The 22774-nt window shown below is 50.3% G+C and overlaps 2 protein-coding genes across 4 annotated transcripts in view; one reads left to right on the forward strand and one right to left on the reverse strand.

Annotated features, from left to right (window-relative positions):
• Positions 1 to 8309, forward strand: part of ERI3 (ERI1 exoribonuclease family member 3) — a 131521-nt gene extending 123212 nt beyond the window's left edge. For all 3 annotated transcript variants that reach the window (XM_066269382.1, XM_066269385.1, XM_066269386.1), the window contains exon 9: positions 7780 to 8309. In XM_066269382.1, the coding sequence (XP_066125479.1) occupies positions 7780 to 7862 (83 nt within the window). In that variant the 3' untranslated portion in view covers positions 7863 to 8309. The remainder of the gene's footprint in view (positions 1 to 7779) is intronic.
• A 406-nt stretch (positions 8310 to 8715) lies between these two features.
• On the reverse strand, positions 8716 to 18184 carry DMAP1 (DNA methyltransferase 1 associated protein 1). Its single transcript, XM_066269381.1, has 11 exons — positions 18105 to 18184; positions 17782 to 17927; positions 17173 to 17264; positions 16733 to 16928; positions 10746 to 10904; positions 10460 to 10627; positions 10032 to 10217; positions 9802 to 9873; positions 9478 to 9550; positions 9050 to 9345; positions 8716 to 8830 (listed from the first exon to the last, which is right to left on the reverse strand). Exons 2-11 carry the CDS (start codon positions 17884 to 17886, stop codon positions 8771 to 8773), a joined length of 1407 nt encoding a protein of 468 aa, XP_066125478.1. The 5' UTR covers positions 17887 to 17927; positions 18105 to 18184; the 3' UTR covers positions 8716 to 8770.
• Between the last annotated feature and the right edge of the window lie 4590 nt (positions 18185 to 22774).

Genomic DNA, 22774 nt, shown 5'->3' on the forward strand with positions numbered 1-22774 from the left:
TGGTCTTGGGTGTCTTCTCTGGCTTTTAGGACCAATCTAGTTGCCTGGCCAAGTCTGAGTTGGGCTCCTGGTGGCCAAATGTGGTGTGACATAAGGGGTGTGACGCTGTGCCTACTGGTCAGGCTGTTGTGGGATGTTGGCACAGGCGGTTCCGGGCACTCTGCCCTCTCGGCCAGGCGCATCCTCTCCCCACCCCCAAGTGGCTGTGAGATGGCGGGTAATGGGCGTGTAATGGCCTCATTTCCATGCCCGGCCTCCAGGAGCAGCGGTAAGTGTTTGATTGCCTTAATTTCCAAACACATCATTATCCCAGCTTTACCAGCGCTTAATAAACACTTTATGAGGATTTTTTTAAAAACATCTTCGGTCCGCATACTTCTCTGAAGTGATAAACTCTAATTAAGTCTAATATTTAAAAATATGGTAATGGTGAGTTGTTTGAATAAGTGGACTGCATTTCTGTAATTTCATTATTACGTAAAACACGCTAATTATTTGGAGCGTGCTTATTATGGAGAGAGAAATCGCCTGCTAATCAAGATGAAATTGCCTTTTCCCCTTATTGTGGAACCACCATCATCCTTCACCATCAGCCCTGTGGCACCTCCAGGCACCTCAGTGGGATGGGGGGGGGGGGCTGAAGAAGGGGTCACTTTAGAGTTGAGGCTCTGTCCTGGCTGTGGGGAGGGGGGAGCTGTGGGAGCGGTGTCTGTGAAGAGATAGTCTCTCAGTGGAGGGGACATATTATATTAGGTCGGCCAAGGTGGAGCTGTTTGGGGGCCAAGGGGACTGTGGGCCACATCTGGGACAAGAAACAAGGTTAGGAAATAGCAGAGTGTTACTGTTGGAATAACACTATTATTATTGGATGTTATTAGGATAACAACAATTACTAGACCAGCCACTATTTTAAGCACTTCACAAATAAAAACTCATTTCATCATTTTAACAACCCTTTGAGGGAAGTAATTGCTATAATTATCATTTTCATTCCCATTTTAGAGAAGAAGAAATCGAAACCAGAGAGGTTAGATAAAGTACAGCAACTTGCCCAAGTTCACAGTTATTAAGTGGTAGAGTTTGGATTCAAACCCAGAATGTAAGGACATGCAGGGTCCCTCTGCTGGTTCAGTCCCAGATTCACTGCTTTGACCCCTGTCTTCCCTCTGAGCTACCATTGGATGTAACCTGAACTGCACCCAGCTGTAGCTTAGGATGCTAGCCCACAGCATAGAGTTGCTGATTTCGGTAAATAAAAATATAGGACTCCAGTTAAATCAGAATTTCTGATAACCAACAATATTTTTAGTATATATATGTCTCATGTTTAGCTGGGGACATATTTAATCTGGCAAGCCTGTGTCAGGCAGGCTAGGTTGACCCACTGGCCCTTTGCCCTCAGGCATGCTGCCGCCAAGATGTGCACACAAACAGAAGGATGTGGGCTAAAAGGAGTGTGAGTATGTACACACTCGGGTTTCTTGCTCTTGCATTCGTACTGTGGTTCTGCTCCTTGCACTGTTCTCCCCACCCCACCTTTGCTGGTCCCTGCTCCACGGGTTCTGGCACCATTCTTGACCACCCCCTAATAAAGGTATGTTACGAGGCTGGGCTTTTGGCCAGGAGGCCTCAGGTTGTCTGAATCCTTCTTTAGGCCATACTACCTCATATTCCTATAAGGCCATCAGCTTGTCTCCCTGCTACCTTTGATGTCACCTTTGCCTCTTTGATTGTTTCACATTCATTCTCTTTCCTGGCTCCAATAGACCCATGTATGGGGATTGTACATATGATACAGGCATCATTTCAAAACGATGGGGAAAGTACGGATAGTTCAAACAATGGGTATGGACAACTGGCTATCCATTAGTTACAAAATAAAGTTAGATTTTCTTTTTCTTACCATGTACAAATAAATTTCAGACAGTTTAAAAAGTTAAACATAAAAACTGAAAGTATTAAAAGAAAATATATGATAAGTTTTTAATAACACTGGAATACGCAAGGCCTTTTTAAGCAGCATATAAAGCCTAGAAGCCATAAAGGAAACATCTGGTAAATTTTGATGTCCTATTAGGAACTTAAAGACTTAACACATCCTGTCTGACCCACGGTGGCATAGTGGATAAAGCATCGACCTGGGCTGCTGATGTCCCAGGTTCAAAACCCCAAGGTCACCGGCTTGAGCGCAGGCTCATCTGGCGTGAGCACAGGGTCACCAGCTTGAGTGTGGGATCATCAATGTGATCCCAGTGTCACTGGCTTGAGCCCAAAAAGTTGTTGACTTGAAGTCCAAGGTCACTGGCTTGAACAAGGGGTCACTGGCTCACCTGGAGTCCACCATTCAAGGAATGTATGAGAAGCAATCAGTAAACAACTAAAGTGATGTAACTATGAGTTGATGCTTCTCATCTCTCTCCCTCTCTCTCTAAAAAAAACAAAAAACTTACCACATCCAGAGCTAAATTCATTACTGCCCCAAACCTGCACCCTCTCTTGGTTTGCCTTATCTCAGTGAGTGTCACTAAGGTCCTCAATTCCCTCCTTCAACCCTTCTGATCACCTCATTAAGGTTTGCTCATTTGATTTTCTTAAAATCTCTTGCCTACGTCCATTTGTCCACATCACTGATAGATCTCCACCTCCATCTCTGCCGCCACTGGCCCAGTTCTAGGCCGTTTCTGGCCTGGACCGTAGTACAGTCTGCTAATTGATGTGTCTCCCTTGAGGGTTAATCCCTCCAATCCTCAAATTATAATTCTGAAACACAGATTTGGTCCTGTCATGCTCCTGTTTAAACATGTTAGTATCTCCCCATCATTCCCAGAATAATAAAATTTTAAAACTCCCCAGCTTAGTATTTGGAACTCTCTGGGGTTTCCTCTGGCCAGTCACTGCTGACCTCATTAGCTTCATCTCTTGCCACTCCCCTGCCCCATATTCTTCATCACCCCCCACCATCTGCTGAACTTTGTTATTTTTGGACGCTCCATATTTCCCCTCCAGAATGTGCCTATGCTGTTCACTATGCAAGGACACCTCCCCATTTCAACCCCAGTTTGCTGGCTAGCCCCCTCCCACAGGCCCCTCAGACCTCTGCTTAACTTGTCCTCCCAGGAATCCTTTCCTGATCCTCGGACTATACTAGCTAACTTTTCTGTGCCTTCTTTTCTCATAGCGCTGTTCACGCTGCACCACCTACAGGTCTGTCTCTGAGCTCTTTGAGGGCAGGGAGCTACAGAGTCTGTGCAGCCCTGTGCCCACACCATGCATGGTCCATGTGCACCCAGCACACAGAAGAAGATATGTGTGTTTGCTGAATGAATGACCCTGTAAGACATTCCTTGGGTCCCTTGCCTCCTGGAGGTGGCCCTGGCCCATACCCTGCTTCTTGTCCTTTACTGTTCTATTCCTAAACAGGTGCAATTAACTGGAGCATGTCAGCCTCAGGTGGTTGCCCTTTGAGCTCTCACTGGGTGTCATGAGTTATCTGAGCTACCCTTCCACTAGCAGCTCCTGTGACAAGTAGATACAGGACTACCCTTGGGCTCAGCCAACAAGCTTATCCTCTGTTAGGTGCTAGCTCCACTCACCTCCCTCTTTGAGAGATTTATGCCACTGCACCCCTCCCATTATGATCTTGGCAATATAAAAATATTTCCAACATTAAGAATATTAATGCTCATAAAAAGAAGAGGCTCATTCTTTGACAGGTTGATGACCCTACAAGAATATAAAACAGGTTAGTCTTCTAGAATTTGGAGGTGAGGAAGACCTATTCTTGGATGCCTTCAATGTGAGCACAGGCCATGTCCCACCCTCTCTTGTCCCCCACCCTATAACAGCTTCTCACACCTCATTAGCTCAGTGAGAGATGCCAGAAGGTGGGCTGCTGACCCAGGTGGCCCCAGGCTTCAAGGTGAGGACTCTGAGAGGCCATGCTGTCATCAGGCTCACCCTGCTGCTGTCTCTCTCTGATTGTATGCCCTATTAAAAGACTCAGATTTGTCTCTGTACTTCTGCCCAGTTTCCTCATTTTCTAACTGCCATTGACTGTTTAAACTGATCAGAAAGTAGGTTGCACTGACTCTTAGGGAGGCTTCAAGGGGCAGGAAAAGAGCCTGTGCTGGAAGCCCATAACTGCTATGCCACTGACTTCTGGATGGACTGAAGCAAGTGTCTCCCCAGTCCGGGTCTCTCTTTCTTCATTGTAGTGTACCAATTGCAACAGCTTGGACTCCAGTATCCCAATAAACAGAACCAGCAGTAGTCAAAGTTGGAGTGAATGACAGTTGGTTTCACCAGGTGTGCCAACCCCTATGTCATCTATGCCATAGATTGTACAGAATATACTTTCTCACCATTGGGCCATCCAGAGAGCTAGCATCATTGCCTTCCCTTTTGGGAGAGGAGAAGAAAAGCTGTGGGGGAAGGAGGAGGAGAAGAGGTATTCCAAATAAAAAACCTGTACAAAGACATGTGCATGCGTCACCTGTTCAGCCCTTGTAACACTGAGGCAGTGTCCATTGTCACCCTAGTGGAGATCCTGAGGTTCAGGGTAACTAAGCACTTGCTGCAGGGCATGCAGCTAGTGGGCCAAGCTAAGACCACAGACAGGTCTAACTCTAGAACCTTTGCTGTCATTTTCAGAAAACAGTAAGTAGTTCCTTGACACTAGGAGAAGACAGAGAAAAGGATGCGATCAGATCTGTGTAAGAAAGAGCACTTTGGTGACAAGAGAATGGATTAGATGGAAAAAGAGGACAAATTGTAAAAGCAAGAAAGGACAGGCTGGCCAAGGGGATGATTGCAGAATGATGGGAAGTAGATGTTGAAGACAGAAAATAAGATACAATCTGTAGTTTGTGCTTGATTATATTTGGGGAGTGGGAGAGAAGGCAGGGGGTGAAGCCTGACTCAGGTTTCTTATTGGAGTGTTTTAGGGGTCCTTTTTGGGGGATGGAGAACACAAGGGAGTCAAGAGTTTGGGGAAGAAAATCAGTTTATTACTGGACATTTTTTTCCCCCTGTATTTTTCTTAAGCCGGAAACGAGAAGAGACAGTCAAGTCAGACTCCCGCGTGCACCCGACCGGGATCCACCTGGCACGCCCACCAGGGGGCAACGCTCTGCCCACCAGGGGGCGATGCTCTGCCTCTCCGGGGCATTGCTCTGTTGCAACCAGAGCCACTCTAGCGCCTGGGGCAGAGGCCGAGGAGCCATCCCCAGCGCCTGGGCCATCTTTGCTCCAGTAGAGCCTTGGCTGTGGGAGGGGAAGAGAGAGACAGAGAGGAAGGAGAGGGGGAGGGGTGGAGAAGCAGATGGGCGCTTCTCCTGTGTGCCCTGGCTGGGAATCGAACCCGGGACTTCTGCACGCCAGGCCGGCACTCTACCACTGAGCCAACCGGCCAGGGCCTTATTACTGGACATTTTGAGTTTGTATGGATATCTAGAAGGAGATGTTCCAGAGCACTGGGGTCTGTGGTCTGGAGCTCGGGAGAGAGGTCCAGGTTGGAGACAGTGATCCTCAGGGGCATTGAAGCTCTGGATGTGGGTGAAGCCATCTCGTGCATAGAGGGAGAGGTCAAGGACAGGGACTGGGGCACTGGTTCATCTCCCGGCTCAGGACCAGACACAGGTGGGAGGTCAGTGCTTGCCTTCTGGATGGCTGGTGGCTTGGGGGGAGGGGCAAGGCACTTCTACTTGGGCCAGGGGAGGCAGATTGAGCGATTTGTCCAGCAATGAGGGAGGAGCCAGATGAAGTCAATAGAAAACTAATTTTCTTTTCTGCTGGAAGAAATGAGGTGTGTGGCTGCTGGGTAATTGCAGATAACGAGGGGACTTATTCTTAATATGCAGAGCGGCTATGGTCCCCAGAGTACAGGAGACAGGAAGGGTTGGAGATGTCCTGACAAGACCAGACTTCTTTGGGAAGAAAATCACCCTATCAGAGCCCCTCTGATGGTGCTATCACAGCCCTGGGCCCTATCGTAAACCCTCTTCCCAGGGTTCTTCCTGCCCCATTCCCCTTCCTGTCAACTGCCTACTTCCTCCTGTCACAGCCCCCTCCCTCCACCCTCCACCCCCACCCCCACAGCATGGGCATACACACTAAGGGAGACAAATGACAGGGCCTCAGATGAGCGGGGCGCGTGTCCGGCCCATAAACCACGGGGATGGGTCACGTCTGGAGTTGCCATGGCCGCCACTACCCACCCATCTGTCTTTCCTCTGTTCTGCCTCAGGCCATCTCATGGTTTCCCAAGTCCTTAGAGGAAAAAGGTGTGCCTGTGTCTAGGTCCTGGGTCACCTTTCCATGCTCACATCCACCATTGGTACATTCATGAACTCTGCAGACAGGCCCTGTGAGACTTGTCTGGCCTAAGCAGGGGCTGCAGAGCGGGTGTCTGGCTAATGATACCAGCCCTGGGATGACCAGACTTCTCCCATTCCCGCAACCCTTTTCTAGTTCTGGTGGGCCCCCTTTCCTAGTCTACGGTCTTGGCAAGGGCCAGTTGGGGGACTCAGTGGAAGGGGTTGGTCCTTGACAGCTGTGGAGACCTCCTGACCCCACCTTGACCTCGCCATCCCCCACACCTGTTTACGACATTGATGTATAATGCTTCCGCCATCATAGCCGTTGATCCTATGAGGGCTGGTGGTGGCTAAGGCCCTGGTTATGGCCCAGGAGCACCGGTGGGAAGTGGGAGAGGTTTGGGAGAAGCTGGTAAAGGGATGGAGTTGGCAGCCACTCTGGGCAGTGGAAAAGAAAAACCCAGGCGCTTGAGTTATTCCTGTCCTGGGCTTACTATAGTGGGACAAGCTCTGGGCAGTTGTACTGCCTGCTGGTCATAACAGAACACACCCTGGCCCATGTCCATGATACTGAGACCCTGGAGTACCTGTTCCTGTGGCCACCTGGGTTCTAGGACAGCTTTGAGAATGGGGAATACTGGTGAAGTTGCCATGACAGGGTCTGGCAGACATAGACATATTTAATCTGAGATACAGCCAGACAGGGCTAAAGCCTGACCAGCACCAGCCCTGAGCCTACTGGGGTGTGAGAGGCAGGTCTTGGGCCCAGGTGTGTCCAGTAGGTTTCTGGCCAGGGTATTAGGGAGCCATGAACCTGCCACCCATCTGGGGCTACACAGAAGCAGGTGTCTAGGCAGCTTGCTGTTTGAGCACATAAGCCTGGAGCCCAGGGCAGGTGTTTCCCACAGCTGTGGTCCAGAAGTGCCGAGGCTTGTGCCTTGTCACCAGTGATTATGGCCTGGACCACATCTCCAAAACATACGCAAGTGCTGGCAAAGTCACCCTGGCCGTGGGCGTGATGAATGGCCGCACAGTAATGAAATGGAGACATCAAGGCGGGTGGTGGGAAGACGGAGTGTGGCGGACAGGCCGTCCCCACGCAGCAGCAACAAGAAGGATCGCCCAGCGGCCGGGGGCCGTCAAGGGAGAAATTACACATTTACTCTGCCTTTTTCTTACTGCGACGGCGTCCATACATCACCGCTGGGGCCGGGCGGGACATGCCGGCCAATTTCCAGCATGAATTATGGGGCTGAGAAGCATTGAGACCAGGCTTCCTGCCGGGCCAGCATCACCCAGCCCAACCTAAAGCTAGAGATCCTGCCACAAGGGGATGGGACCCCCTGGTTTAGAGGCTGTGGCTCCTGAATCTGACACTGCTTCCCACCCCTACCCATGTAAGAGCACCTACAGGCATGGTGGGGAAGGATCTGGGGCCCATCTAAATGTCTTCTCTTCTTTTTAGATGACTGCAAGAACATTGCCAACATCATGAAGACACTTGCATATCGAGGCTTCATCTTCAAGCAGACATCAAAGCCGTTCTGATTGGCCGAGGATGGGATGGGGCAGTACAGGGTAGCTGCTTGACCCAGCTAAAAACCCTCCTCCCCCTCACGAGAGGGGAAAATGGAGTGGCACAGCTCTACGTCCAGAGTGTCCCCAAGCCTGCCCTGTGGGCTTGTGCCCTTAGTAAGGGCTTGGCCACTTAATCCCTCTGGAACAGACACTTTGTGGCCTCCCTACCCCCCACCTCTCAACGTCAGCCCAGTACTAGCCCCTCCCATTATGGGCCTGGGCTAGGGGGACCCAGGCACTCATCGCCTCCTCCCTGGTATACAGGCTTCTGCTGGGGCTACCAGGCCCTCTTGTGCCCCCTCCCATCCGTAGTGCATGGTGTGTGGTGCCCCCAGGGCTCCAAGACAGATCTGGCCCCACCTGTGTCCACCCCTTCTCCGCTGTGAACGTGCCACTGAATAAAGTCGGGGAAATGAAGCCCTGGGTCTGTGTGTAGACCGGGTGTGCTGTGCCTGACGCTGTCAGGAAGGGTGGGGTCAGAGCGTGTTCCAGACTACTCTGCTCAAGGCCCCCAGTGCAGCTAGTTGTCACTGAAGTACCTTGGAGACTCTCACTGAATGTGCACGGGGCCACGGGAACTGAAGGCTGTCTGAAGCTACCAGTATCTGAGGCCACCGCTGCACGTGAACCATCTTGAGCAGAGAACCATAGGCATTCCTAGGCACAGGTGTTTGGGCAACATGGGCCATGGTTAATGGTTAGAGGGCTACTAAGAGCTTCCATGTACCCAGTGCCACCCGTGAAGTAGGTGTGGTGACCCCTCCTGCCCACCCTCCTGGCCAGGGGCATGAGAAGTGCTGGGAAGGAAAAGGAAGTAGCCCAGTCCAGCTCAGCAGCTCTATTTACACAGCAGCATCCCCCACACCTCGTGGGGCCCCTCATGGCTTCTTGGCTTTCTTCACAGAAGAGGAGCTGGAGGCCGATTCCCGTCGCTTCCTCTGAGGAGACACAAGGTGTTGAGGTCAGTGGCCCCCTGAGGCCTGATTCGGGCTAGGTCGTGCATGTTTCACACTGGCCACCCACTCCTGCCCTCAGTCTCAACCCCTCAGTGACAATGCCCACTGCGGACAGTAGAGGGAGCAGAGCCTGCACACAGGTGTGCGCGTGCTCACATGCAGGACCAGTTCACACTCCCAACAGCCTGTCCGAGTGCTTACCGAATTGGGCGTGAGGGGTGCACCCACCACATCAATGATGGTGTCTTTGGCGGGGTCAGGCCCGAGACCAGATTCAGGTACTGCTGATTCAGCAGAGGCCGGCGCCGGGCCAGACGCTGGTGTTGCAGGGCCTCCCAGCACGCCAGCCCGGGCCAGTGCCTCGTGACGGTGCCGCAGCATCTGCAGCTCGTACTCGCAGTTGGCGCAGGCCTGCTTGAGCTCGTAGAGCAGCACCAGGTCACTCCGCAGCTCATTGAACATGTGCACCAGCTCCTCCGTGGGTGTGGGGCTCAGCTCTGCGGGTGGGCAGGTGGAAAGACACTGGCAACAGAACTGCCCTCCCCCACCTTTATCCACAGCTTCTGATGGGTGGGCCCATCCCGCCACCCAGCCATCCCGCTATCCCACGCCCCAGCCTCCACACTCACCCACACCCAGATCCAGCAGCATCTGTTCCAGGGCCTTGATCTTCTTCTGTCCCACAGAGCTTGGCAGCTTCATCTACAATGAGCCAGCACTCAGCCCTACCCCCACAAGCAGTTTAGGATGAAGGGGACTAAAGGCAGTGGGGGGTGGAAGGAAGTTAACCCCTGGAGGCAGCTCTGGGTCAGAAAAGGAAATGGCCAGCAAGGGGAATACAGTGAAAGCTGGGACTTCAGCCTGGCCACCTACCTGAGGCCACCTCTATCTGGAGCACATGGCACAACCTCTCCCCCGGGGCCCAAAACACTGAAGGAGGTGACAACACATACCCGCTGGCTCCGCAGTGTAACTCCTGCAGACTTGAAGTCTGGGAACTTGATGCCTGCAGTCTCAGGAACAGCCTAGGAGAGAGAGTTACGGAGACCAAGGTGTCATGGGAGAGGACCCGGTATTAATCCCAGCACCCTGGCAACTCTGGGTGCTCTCAGAGCCTTCCACTAGGGGTGCCCTGTGCCAGGCGACCCCTCTACCCTGAGCTGGGCTAATTTAGACTCCATACCGGCTTCTCAGCCTCCTTTTTCTGGGGTAACTTCTTCTTGGGGGCCTTGCGCTCAGTGCGCCGCTGCTCTGCAGTGGTGTCTGCCGCTGTTATCAGCTTCTGCAGGTCCTGGCTGCGCTTCTCCCGCTCCTTCTTCCGGGCCTCAATCTTGCGCAGCTCCTGTAGCAGGTACTCCTCCTCTGCCACCTGGGAAGTGAGAGAGGCTAAGAAACACGTGCAGGCACATGGGCGAGTGGGGGGAGACGGGGAGACGAAGGGGCGCTCGCTGGGCTGCCTGAGGGAACAGAGAAGCGAGACCAGGAGGAGGTACAGGGCTAGGGAGAGCAGGGTGGGTGGCCAGGGGTAGGGGCAGGGGCTGAGCTGAGGGCATGGAGGATGGAGGCAGTGGGTTTTGGGCATGGAGAAGAGTGTGTGGGGCTTGGGCTGACCTGCTCTGGGGTCCGGTTGTAGAGACGCTCCAGCTGCTCTTTCCGCCGTCGCTCATGCCCAGCATCAAATACTGGTATCTTAAGGTCTGTGCCTGGCACGGCCCGTACGTTGGCAAGCTTGGCACAGATGTGGTAGTACCGCTCCTTCAAATCCTCCACAGAACGCCTCTGACAATAAAGACATGGGGTGCAGGGTACTCAGAGGCATGTGGAAGGGGTGGCAATGGAAGCAGTGGGCCTGCTAGGCCCGGGGTTAGGCACACACGCAAATGCAGAACACACTCACCTTGAACTGCTGGTGGTCATACCGGTCATGGATAACTACAAAACGAAGATCAAAGCGGCGGCTGAGATCAAAGAGGTGATCAGTTTCTGCTTTAGTCCAAGCGTCATCATGAAGGTAGAGTTGGTACTCCTGCTCTGAATACACAGGCACCTGCACCATCTACTGGCACAGAGGGGCAGAGTGGGGGCATGCCCACATCATGTCATGTCCAGTGGGCTCGTCTCCTATGACCACAGCCCCTCCTGTTTACTGCCAATCCTGGGCCAGACAAAAAGCGAATCCTCTGTCTAGGGCCCCGCACAGGGCAGCCTGGAGAGGGTGTTTCCACGGTGAGGAGAGAAACTGCCTGACCGGAAGCCACGGCAGGCTCTAGGACTGCAGCCCGCTCCTGCCTTCATTCCAGGAGCCACTTCACCAACCTGCGGCTCCAGAGCCCCGCTAACAGCATACATGTTCCTGTCCCCATGGTAGGGTGAGAGGCCACTTGTAAGCACTGCTATGGAGTCCAAAGGTCAACTCTGGAGTGGGGCAGATGGCTAAATACTAAAGAAAGGCCCAGGTGCTCCTAGTTCATGAAACACTTGTCTGAAGCACTCCTGCCACCCAGTGGTGACAGTGAGACTTGCCGCTCCCTCAGAGCAGGCGATTGCCCCTCTCTCTCTACAGAAAAGGCACTTGAATTCTACTTCCAACATATGCACCCCAGCGCATGCCTCATCCCCTAGACCTCCCTCAGAGACACACCACCACCACCACCTGGGTCTGCCAGTCAGACACCCCAAAAGGAGTCAATGCTAGGTTGATCCAGGGAAGTTTCTCTGTCAAAAACCACAGGGCTCTGAACCTGCTCTTAAGACCCTTAATACCAGCTGCCTCTTGAACATCTCTGGAGGTCCCACATACAATTTAAACTTAATATGTTCAAGTGACAGATATTAACAAGTGGTAATCATGTTGCAGTATATACAAATATTGAACCATTATGGTATATACCTTAAACTAATAATGTTATATGTCAATTACACCTTAATTTAAAAAGAAAAAACAGCCTGACCTGTGGTGGCGCAGTGGATAAAGCGTCGACCTGGAAATGCTGAGGTCGCCAGTTCGAAACCCTGGGCTTGCCTGGTCAAGGCACATATAGGAGTTGATGCTTCCAGCTCCTCCCCCCTTCTCTCTGTCTCTTTCTCCTCTCTCTCCCTCTCTCTCTCCTCTCCAAAAATGAATAAATAAAATTTAAAAAAAGGATTTAAAAAAAACAAACCCTCTTCTAGCTCTTTAAAAAAAAAAAGAAAAGAAAAGAAAAGAAAAAACAGCCTGACCTGTGGTGGTGCAGTGAATAAAGTGTCACCCTGGAATACTGAGGTCAAAACCCTGGGCTTGCCTGGTCAAGGCACATATAGGATTCCCCCACTCTTCGCCTTTCTCTCTCACTCTCCTCTCTCTAAAATCAACAAATAAAATCTTAAACTAAACAAATATGTTCATACTTAGCTCATCACCCTCCTTCAAATTTTTATCTCCTCCAGTCTAGCTCCCTGTCAATGTCACCATCACTCAACCCAAATGCCCAAGCTGAAAACCAGAGAGGCTACCTTTACCCTTGACTCCCCAACCCCACCAAACTGTGGCTTTTACCTCTGGAATCTGTCTCTCCACTGCCGCATCCCAGTCCAGATCACCACTACCACTTTCCTGGATCAGAGAAACAGCCTCCCATGCTCTGACTCCATTCAACCCTCCCCCCAAGCAACCCTCCATCCACAGCCAAGACAGGACCTCGGACCAGTGCTACTTAAAGGACAGCCTCCTGGCCAGTGCTGTTTGCAAACTGTTATCACTGGTGTATGGTAAGTAAGGAAATTGAGAGTAGGCACTTAGAAACCTTTATAACAATTTTACAGTTATAAAATGATGAGTCTAATATATGAAGAAACATGGACTTGTATTTTGTCTTGTCATTTTGCCGTCTTTATCATCTGATGGATTGGAAAAATTTTTAAATGTCCTTTACCATAGATCATTTGAGAAGCACTGTTCTAGAATATACATCTGATCATATCACCCAGCCATCTATTTTTAAACCGCTCAGAGGCTCCCCACTGCTCTAAAATTATCTTAGAGATAATTTGCAAACTCCTCAAGAGCAAGGGTTGCTTGGTTATTTCCTATCTTCAGAGTTCAGCACAGGGCTGGGAACTCTGTAGGTATCACTGAATATTTACTGGACCAATCAGTGGACAGGGTGAAAGAGCTCTCTCTCTCTCTGCAGCCACTGTCCCTCATGGACCCTAAGTTCCAGCCAAACGACTAACAGTGTCTGTAGCACACCAGACTCTCCTCCTCGGTCTTTGCTGTTCTTGCCTGTAATGCCTTCCCACTTCCACACTCCTTCTCCCTAGATAACTTCTCATCTCCTCTGAGAGAAGTCTCTGGTTTCCCGGGCTTGGTTAAGTATCCCTCCTATGCATTTCAATTCCATTTAATTAAAGAAAAAAAAAAATACTCAGGCCCTAGCCCGATAGCTCGGTTGATTAGAGTACTGATCCGATATGCAGGTTTGATCCCTGGTCAAGGCACATATAGGAACAGATCAATGTTTGTGTGTGTGTGTGTGTGTGTGTCTGTCTGTCTCTCTCTCCCCCCCCCCTTCCTCTCTAAAATCAATAAATAAATTAAAAGAATAAAACACACCAAAACCTCAGGAACTGTGTAGCCAGCCCTGTTCTCAAGGCGCTCACAGTCAAGTGAAGGAGCCATTCATTCATTCAACATATCCTAGGCCTGCTGCTGAATAAGATGGACAGGGATCCTACCTTCTCAGAGCTCCCAGTCCGGCTGGAAAAACAATTTAGTACAGTGTGGCTAGTCTGATGACAAAGGTATGCCTGGGGTGTCATGAATGACACTGATCCAGCCTGGGGACAGGGTTGGTTGGGTAGGGGTAAATGAGACCTGGTTCAGTCTGGAGGTCAAGCAGAAGTGAGCTACCTCCAAGATGGTAGATAAAATCCTAGGCAGAGGGGGGTGACAAAAACAGTGATGAGAGAGAAATAGCCTAATGTGTAGAGGTTGGCAGTTAGGGACATGTTAGGGAAACAAAGTGTGAGGCAGGAGGCATGAAAAGAGCAGAGGCCAGCCGCTGCAGGCCTTGTGTGCCCTCAGGGTGACTGAAGATAATAGGCTAGTTTTAAAGAAAAGAGTGAAATGGTCATAATTCTCTTTTGCAAAGAGCACCCTGGCAGCAGTGAGGACAGATGGGGTGAATCAAGAGTCTGGGAGACTAGCTGGCAGGGTTTAGAAATAACCCAGGTGAGACGTAAAAGAGACCTGGACTAAAACGTCAAAAGCGGAAGGCTGAGGAAAGGGCAGATCTGACCTGACAACGGGACAGGAGGGGTGGGAGCCGTGCTGTCACAGGTGACTCCTGTTTCTGGCTTGAGCAAGAGGGCAGCTGGGCAGCCACAGACTAAGAGTGGGGGCTCCAGGAATCAGTAGTATTGGAGGTAATATCATTTGTTCACTTAACTACAACTTCATTCTCCACCTGTTGTCACTATGATCAAAAACTGAAATTTGATCCTGAAACTACTCTACTTAAAATCTGTCAGTAGCGGCCCTGGTTGGTTGGCTCAGCAGTAAAGCATCAAACTGGCGTGTGGAAGTCCTGGGTTTGATTCCCAGGTAGAACACACAGGGGAGGTGATCATCTGTTTCTCCACTCCTCCCTCCCCCTCCCCCTCCCGCAGCCATGGCTTGATTGGTTTGAGTGCCTCAGCCTGGGTGCTGAGGATGGCTCCGTGGAGCCTCTGCTTCAGATGCTAAAATTAAATCGGTTGGAACATAGCCCCAGATGGGGGTTGCTGGGTAGATCCTGGTCGAGTCACATGTGGGAGTCTATCTCCCCCACTCTCACTTAAAAAAAGGGGAAGGGGATCTGTCAGTAGCTACCTAAACACATCAAGTCAAAGGGCAAATTCCTAAGCTTGGCTGCCAAGCCCTGCCTATCAGCCTCTGATTTGTGCCTTTTCCTCATGCTGTCCCCTCTGCCAAAAAAAAAAATCACTGCACTACTTTCCTAATATCATCTTATGACATCCTTCAAGACTCAACTCAAGACCTGACCAGGCAGTGGCGCAGTGGATAGAGTATCGGATCCGGACATGGAGGACCCAGGTTTGAAACCCCACGGTCACCAGCTGAAGCGCGGGTTCATCTGGTTTGAGCAAAGCTCACCAGCTTGAGCCCAAGGTCACTGGCTTGAGCAAGGGGTTACTTGGTCTGCTGTAGCCCTCTGGTCAAGGCACATATGAGAGAGCAATCAATGAACAACTAAAGTGCTGCAATGAAGAATTGATGCTTCTCATCTCTCTCCCTTCCTGTCTGTCTGTCCCTATCCCTCTCTCTTGTCTCTCTCTGTCAAATACAAAAATAAAAATAAAAGACTCAAGCTCTAACTTCTCCAGGAAGCTTCTATGACTTTCAGATCCTCCCACTACAACATGTATCCTACAAGGATATGTAATTGCCTGAGCCTCTCCCAACCCCTTCCCCAACAACGTGTCTTATTCATTTTTGTGTCCTCTATGCCCAGGGAGTATTTACTACATGCAACATGAACATTCTTTTGTCTTCACTTTGAATTGTCTCATCTAACCTTCCTTCCCATTGCCTCAAATGCCTCACTTCTTGGTTGTCCCTTCTCAATCTTACATCTCCAGCCTCTCCCTGGACCTGAGGGAGCTAAGATAGCGGTGAGGTGGAAGAAACCAGCTTCTGGGGCACCGGGGAGAATGGGTCACACGTGGACGTGCTGAGTCTGGGTAGCCTGTGAGCCATCAGGGGAACGTGCCCAGGTGCAGTGGGATATACTGGGCTGAGGGGAAAGAAGTTGGGACTTGGGAGTCCTGGGTTTAAGCCCCTAGTGCTTTCAGGCTCAGAGTCTAGGCTACTCTAGGCTGCAGGGAATGCAAGGTCATATTGTGCAGCAGCCTAAAAAGTCCTAGCCCAACCCAGCTCTGCCTCTCACTCACTGGCTGAGTCTGGGTAAGGCCCTACTCCATCGAAGCCTCAAAAATCTAAAGCAAAGATAATTCAGGTTACACTAGGGTGCTGACATAGAGTATGAAAAACAGGAAGAAGTGACTTATTACAGAAACGGAATCAGTAGGACTCAATGATTATCACTCAAGTCTAGCTCAAATGCCACTTTCTCAGAGAGGCCCTCCCAAGCCATGCTATCTAAGGAAGTTACGCCTATACCTACAAGTTCACTCTTTATCCCATTTCATATCCCATTTCATATCCTAGATTCACTTTGCTGATGGCTGTTATCTGAAAGAATCTAATTTCTTTGCTTACATGTTTCTGATCTGTCTTCCCCTACCTTCTTTGTCCTGTTGTTGATAAAAATAATGTGAGAGCTCAGGGAGAAACTAAGTCAAGAATGATTTACAAGTTTCTGGTTTGGGCAACTGCATGGATAGCGGTGCCATTCACTGATACAGGGGACAGGTTTGCGGGTAGGGGATAGAGAGAACCTACCTGAACTAAAGAACCTGTGGGACTTTAAGGGAGAGACGTTAAGTAAAAAATTGGAACTGTGGGAACTGCTGCTCTGGGCTAGAGATATTAAGTTGGGGTCAGTGGCATACACAGGGTAACTGGAGCCACAGGATAAAGGAGACACAACAAAGGAAAAAGTACAGCATGAGAAGAGTAGAGCACCCAGGACACAGCTCTCAGGAGTAGCAACATTTGAAGGGTCAAGAGAAGCCACCAAAAACCAGAGCAGGTCCAGAAAAAGACAGGATCCCATGACAGAAAAGACCCGGAGAGTCCCAGCCCACAGTTATTTGCCACAAGGACTGAATGCGTAACGATGGCTGAAACAAAGCCTTGATTGAACCTGCCTCTCGATCCCACACAAGTGGCTCACAGTGTGTGGACAACCTTGGCCTATGTCCAGATGGTGGGTGGTGGCTCACCTTATTGAACCTGGCGAAGGGGTAGTCTTTGCCCTCCTCAGCTGCTCGTCGCCAGTGGAAGAACATAGCGCCATCCTTGCGGGCTGGGTTAGTGAATGGCATCCACTTCCAGGGCCGTACCTTCTTGGAGCCCAGCTTGGCCTTCACTGTGCGGTAGCCCTGCCCAGTGTCACTGGGTAGCAGTGGGGGTGCATCCCTGGCAGCAAGGTTTAGGGAGGTGAGAGGTTAGAGTCAGCGGTGTGAAGAGAGCCTCTGGACCCAGGTCTACCCAGGAAGTCAGGCCCTGGAGCGAGAGACCTGAGCTCCTCCTGCCTCCTACTAAGCAAGCAGGAGCCCTGGCTAGGGAGGAGATACAGGGGACAATTGGCAGAGAAAACCAAAAGAGACATGAAGGTGGGTCAGAGAGCAGAGCCTGCAGGACATGAGATTTTAATACTTGCTTCTTGTCAGAGTAAAGCAGTGCATAGACCTCCCGGTGCATGCCCTCGGGCCTCTTGAAAGTCAATGTCTCAGAAGACTTCTTGGACTTTTTCTGAGAAGGGAAATCACAGGAGAGGAACCACAGACTAGACTCCCTTTCCTAAAAATTCTTTATCCCAGCTTAATCCCTGAACAAACCAGCACCTACAGGAACAATGACACATATCCACTATGACAAATAATGAAGGCACAGAAATCCACTCACAAGGGCACCCCCAGTCTGAGCAGACCATTCCCCTCCCCAGCCTCACCTCACTTGGGTCGAGTCCCAACTGGTCAGAGTAGAAGATACTCTCCCACCATCTCTCAGAAAGTCACACTGCTTTGGTGCCCCCACCCCAATATTTTCCAAGTGTCACAGCCTCTGGGTCCCCATCACTTCTCACAGGTGTTCAAACTCCATCCCATCTCATCAAAGTGGCACATGTTCTCTGCCCCATTATGTCACCCCTTCACAGCCCATCTCACTAGAAGTGTAGCACCCCATCACCTCACCCATCTTTCTACTGTTGTCACTCGTCCCCACCACTTCATTCCTGCTACCCAACTCTCTCAGGCGCCCCTGCTACCTTGTCCGGGTTGATAATGTCCTTCTTGCTGATGGTCCCGGAGGCCGCATCTCCTTCTGGACCCCCAAGTTCTAGAATGTCCCGCACATCTGCACCCGTAGCCATCGCGCCCGATGGAAGAGCTCCCCGAGGTCAAGGGTCAATGCCTGAGGAGGGACCAGGCTCAGATGAGGGGGCAGAGCCACTTCAGCCCAAGTGGGGGCGGGGTGAAGAGGCGAGCTGCGAGGAAGGCCGCCCGGGTCAGGTCGGGATTCCGTCTGCGTCCCGCCGCTTGGGTCTCCTTAATGGCCCCATCTGTCTCCCAAGCCCCAGTGCCTCCGCACCTGTAGTCCCCAACAGCGGCCACCGCCGCTCCCCTGTCCCCGCAAAGCCGCGGACGGAAACTTCCGGTCGCGCTCATCAGAAATGCGATCGACAGGAACTCTTCCGGTCTGTGCTCAGCCGTAAGGGAACCCTTCAGCAACACTGTGTGAAAGCTACTGAGCGCAGGGAACATGTCGCGGTCCCTGGCTCCCACCAGCCCGCCAGTGTTCCTGCACTACTTGCTTTCTGGCAAATTTCTCTCTACGTTACTCTGTTGAATTTTGGGCCATGAAAGGCGTGCGCAGAGCTTTGTGACTTTGGAAGTCTTTTAATGGGTTCTCTGAACCCATTTCTTTATTCTTTTCCTTTTTTTAAAAAAAAAGAAATGTATTGTGGTGACACTGGTTAACAAAATGATATAAATTTCTTCGTTCGTAAAATGGAAATTGTAATGGTATCTATTTTAAATCAAGTCCCGATAATCCATGTAAAACACTGACACTTTGCCTGGCACGTTTAATTTTTTTATTACATAAATTAGTGCTATTAATTTCCCCTGTTCATTAAGTGCTGAGTATATAGTAGGCACTTTGCTAAGCATTGGAGATGAAGAGATAAACCAGACAAGGGCTACCCAGGGGGCTGCCAAGATTGAATGAGGTCTGGATCCTCACTTGCACCACCTTTGAATGAAGTATGTATCTACCTGTGTGTCCATGTCTTGTGGGGCTTTCCTGCAGCCCAGCTTCCTGAAACTTCACTAGTAGAGGAGATAACTGCATTAGTGTGGATTACAAAAAGGACCAAGACAATTGCAGTTAGCAGGGAGTAGCGGGAAGAAGTATCTCTCAAGGGAAGAAACATGCCAATCTACCTAGAATGAGAAACTTCTGGAACACGTGGTCCTTTAGAAGAGCAAAAGGGATGGCAGAAGCAGCTCCCATCTTTAGCTTCTGAAAAGCAGCCTGCAAACCAGGAGGATACAGTGGACATTGAGAGTAAGTGGGGTGTCTACAGCCATACCACCCTGAGCATGCCTGATCTTGTGTAATCTTGGAAGCTAAGCAGGGTCTGGCCTGGTTAGTACTTGAATGTGAGAATAAGTGGGGCTTGTAAAGGCATTAAGGAGACCAGTGCCCAAGCGGAAGCCTGCTAAGAATCTAAGCAGGGACTGGAGGAGCAGACAGGCCACACAAGTTGGCTATCAATGTAATCTGTTCTGGCTTGGAGGATACAGGGACACAACAGGTGCAGCCATAAGCCTAGCTAGACCCAAAAACTTTGGAGTACTGGACCTGGGGGTACAAACCTTGCCCTGGTCTTAAGGCCTGGTTCCTAGGTAAATTCTCTGAGCTCTGAACAGTTTTCCGGGGAAGCCAGGGTCTTTTTTTTTTTTTTTTTTTTTTTTTTACAGAGACAGAGAGTGAGTCAGAGAGAGGGATAGACAGGACAGACAGACAGGAACGGAGAGAGATGAGAAGCATCAATCATTAGTTTTTCATTGCACATTGCAACACCTTGCTGGAGCCAGCGACCTTGGGTTCAAGCTGGTGGGCTTTTGCTCAAACCAGATGAGCCCATGCTCAAGCTGGCAACCTTGGGGTCTCGAACCTGGGTCCTCTGCATTCCAGTCTGACGCTCTATCCACTGCGCCACTGCCTGGTCAGGCGGAAGCCAGGGTCTTGAGGCAGAAATTGCCCACAGGGTGAGGGAATGGTCCTTGGAGACACAGCAGGCAGGGCAGAGGAGAGGGTCTTGCACCTCTGCCTCAAACACTGGACTTTACATATAGTTAATTCATTGTGTAATTATTTGTCAAATATGTATTTCCCTTAGTAACTCATTTTTGTGAGGATAGGGGTCATGGTACTTAAATGTATGTATTTTCAGACACAGTCCTAGGCTCTGAGGATGCTGTGAGTGAATGAGAAACAAGTGCCTCTTGGTGGGCTTATCTAGTGGAGGAAGAGAAACACTGAACATATAAACAAAGTAATGAAACTTTTAATGGTGATAAGAGCAATGAAAAAAATAAAATAGCTTAATAGAATGGGGGACTACTTTACATAGCATGGCCAAGGATGGTTACTCTGAGGAGCTTGAAATCAGAGGTGAGTTTATATAATGTAAACAGCCACAGAATACCTGAGGATAGAATGTTTCAGACAGGAGGAATAACAAGCGCAAAGTACCTAAAATGGAAGGAACTCTATATGTTGGAAGAACAGAAATAAAAAGATGACTGTTGGGTGGGGAGGGGGGAGATAGGAAGACTTAAAATCGGGGGTAGGCATTGGAGGCCATAGTCAGGAGTTTGGGTTTTAACCTAAGGGCAGTCATATGTCATCCTGTCTCGGCCATAGTCTGGACTCTACCCCCATCCTTGGAGTGCCACCTTAGCTACTATCATTGGGAATGCTCCAGGATGACTGGCCCAGAGCTTCTCATCCCTTGGAGAAACTGAGTCAGGTATTGGGGGAAAAAGGGGGAAAGAAGGATGCCTCTCCCTTGTTCCTCCCAGGAAGCCACTGCCTGCACTTCCTGTACCAGACTGCAGGTGGCATTAGGTCCCACTGCCAGTCCTTGAGGAGCTTGCTCTGCAGTGTCATCCAGCTGGTCCACTTGGGGGAACCAGAGTCACTTCTGAAAAGTCTCTTGCACAACTGTAACCTGGTAAGGGGCCTGGGAGAAGGACTTGAGGCTGGACTCTGGGGCTCCAGAGACAACTTTGACGGAGGTTTTACTTAATCTTGAGAGAAATATAAAGCCATTGAAGGGCATGGTAGTGGTGGTAGGGGTGAGCAGGAGATTTGGGGAGGAGGCTGAAAAGAGTCAGATTCATCTTTTAGAAAAATCACTGCTGACCTGCTCATGGGGAAGGTGGAGCTGGAAGCAGGAGAACCAGGAAGGAGCAATGGAGAATCAGCTGGAACTAGGAGCTGACTGGACACGGCTTTAAGAAGCAGAATATAAGGGTTCCACAAACCCATTTCTCCTCAGCCTATCTGTTCACAAGTGGACCCAGAAATAGTAGACTGGAAGTCCTAAGTACCTGGCCTGGTTTCTCTCCTTCCTTTCCAACTCTCCCTTCTCCCTTTCCGCTCTACCTCATCACCCTCCTCCCTTCTTCCTACCAAGACTATGCACACCTTAAAGAGTGACAGTAGGCCCTGGCTGATTGGCTCAGTGGTAGAGCATCGGCCTGGCATGCGCAAGTCCCGGGTTCGATTCCTGGCCAGGGCACACAGGAGAGGCGCCCATCTGCTTCTCCACTCCTCCCCCTCTCCTTCCTCTCTGTCTCTCTCTTCCCCTCTTGCAGCCAAGGCTCCATTGGAGCAAAAGATGGCCCGGGCGCTGGGGATGGCTCTATGGCCTCTGCCCCAGGTGCTAGACTGGCTCTGGTCGCAACAGAGCAACGCCCCAGATGGGCAGAGCATCGCCCCCTGGTGGGCGTGCCGGGTGGATCCCGGTCAGGTGCATGTGGGAGTCTGTCTGACTGCCTCCCCGTTTCCAGCTTCAGAAAAATACAAATAAATAAATAAATAAATAAATAAAGAGTGACAGTAGGTCTCCTCATCCTCTGAGCTATCCTAGCATGTGGTATGCATGTGCCCTATTGACAGGGGCTCCTTAGAAACTGTGGGAAAGAGGAGGTCATTAGTATATGGTGTGACCAAGATCCAGAGCATCTCAACCTGACCTTGTCTTGCTCAGGTTAATTATAAACAACATTTTTTCAACCAACTGGAAAAAATTTCTCACTTATTAAAATGGACAAAGAACATGATTAGTAAGTCACAGAAGAGGAGCAACAACTATAAAATGTACAGGTAATCATTTGGCCTCCCTGATATTCAAAGAAATGAAAAATTGCAAATTATAATTATATACCATTTTTTTGCCTACCAGATGGATCAAATTTTAAAATAGTTGTAGTATGCCCTGGCCAGTTGGCTCAGCAGTAGAGCGTCGGCCTAGCGTGCGGAGGACCCGGGTTCGATTCCCGGCCAGGGCATACAGGAGAGGCGCCCATTTGCCTCTCCACCCCTCCGCCGCGCTTTCCTCTCTGTCTCTCTCTTCCCCTCCCGCAGCCAAGGCTCCATTGGAGCAAAGATGGCCCGGGCGCTGGGGATGGCTCTGTGGCCTCTGCCTCAGGCGCTAGAGTGGCTCTGGTAGCGACATGGCGACGCCCAGGATGGGCAGAGCATCGCCCCCTGGTGAGCAGAGCTTCGCCCCTGGTGGGCGTGCCGGGTGGATCCCGGTCGGGCGCATGCGGGAGTCTGTCTGACTGTCTCTCCCTGTTTCCAGCTTCAGAAAAAAAAATAAATAAATAAAATAAATAAAATAAAATAAAATAGTTGTAGTATGCATTCATGACAAGGATATTGGTGAAATAAGCAATCCAAGAAGACCACCAAGTATCATATTTCAACTATCATATTTCGACCATCAACTGAAAGGTATGGGGGGGCAGTGTGAATGTACTAAATTGCTCTGAATTTTTCCCTTTAAAATGGTTAATTTTATTATTTGAATTTTACCTCCATAAATTATTTTTAAGTGAATCAGTGAAATATGATATTCTGTCTCTTTCATGTGATAGGATGGAGCAATGTGAAGCAACTTGTTCCGTGGAACACTCCCAATCTCCAGATCCTGGACACCAAAGCTCCAGAAACATCACTGAGAT

The sequence above is a fragment of the Saccopteryx bilineata genome, chromosome 3 (assembly GCF_036850765.1).
Source record: "Saccopteryx bilineata isolate mSacBil1 chromosome 3, mSacBil1_pri_phased_curated, whole genome shotgun sequence".
Taxonomy (NCBI): domain Eukaryota; kingdom Metazoa; phylum Chordata; class Mammalia; order Chiroptera; family Emballonuridae; genus Saccopteryx; species Saccopteryx bilineata.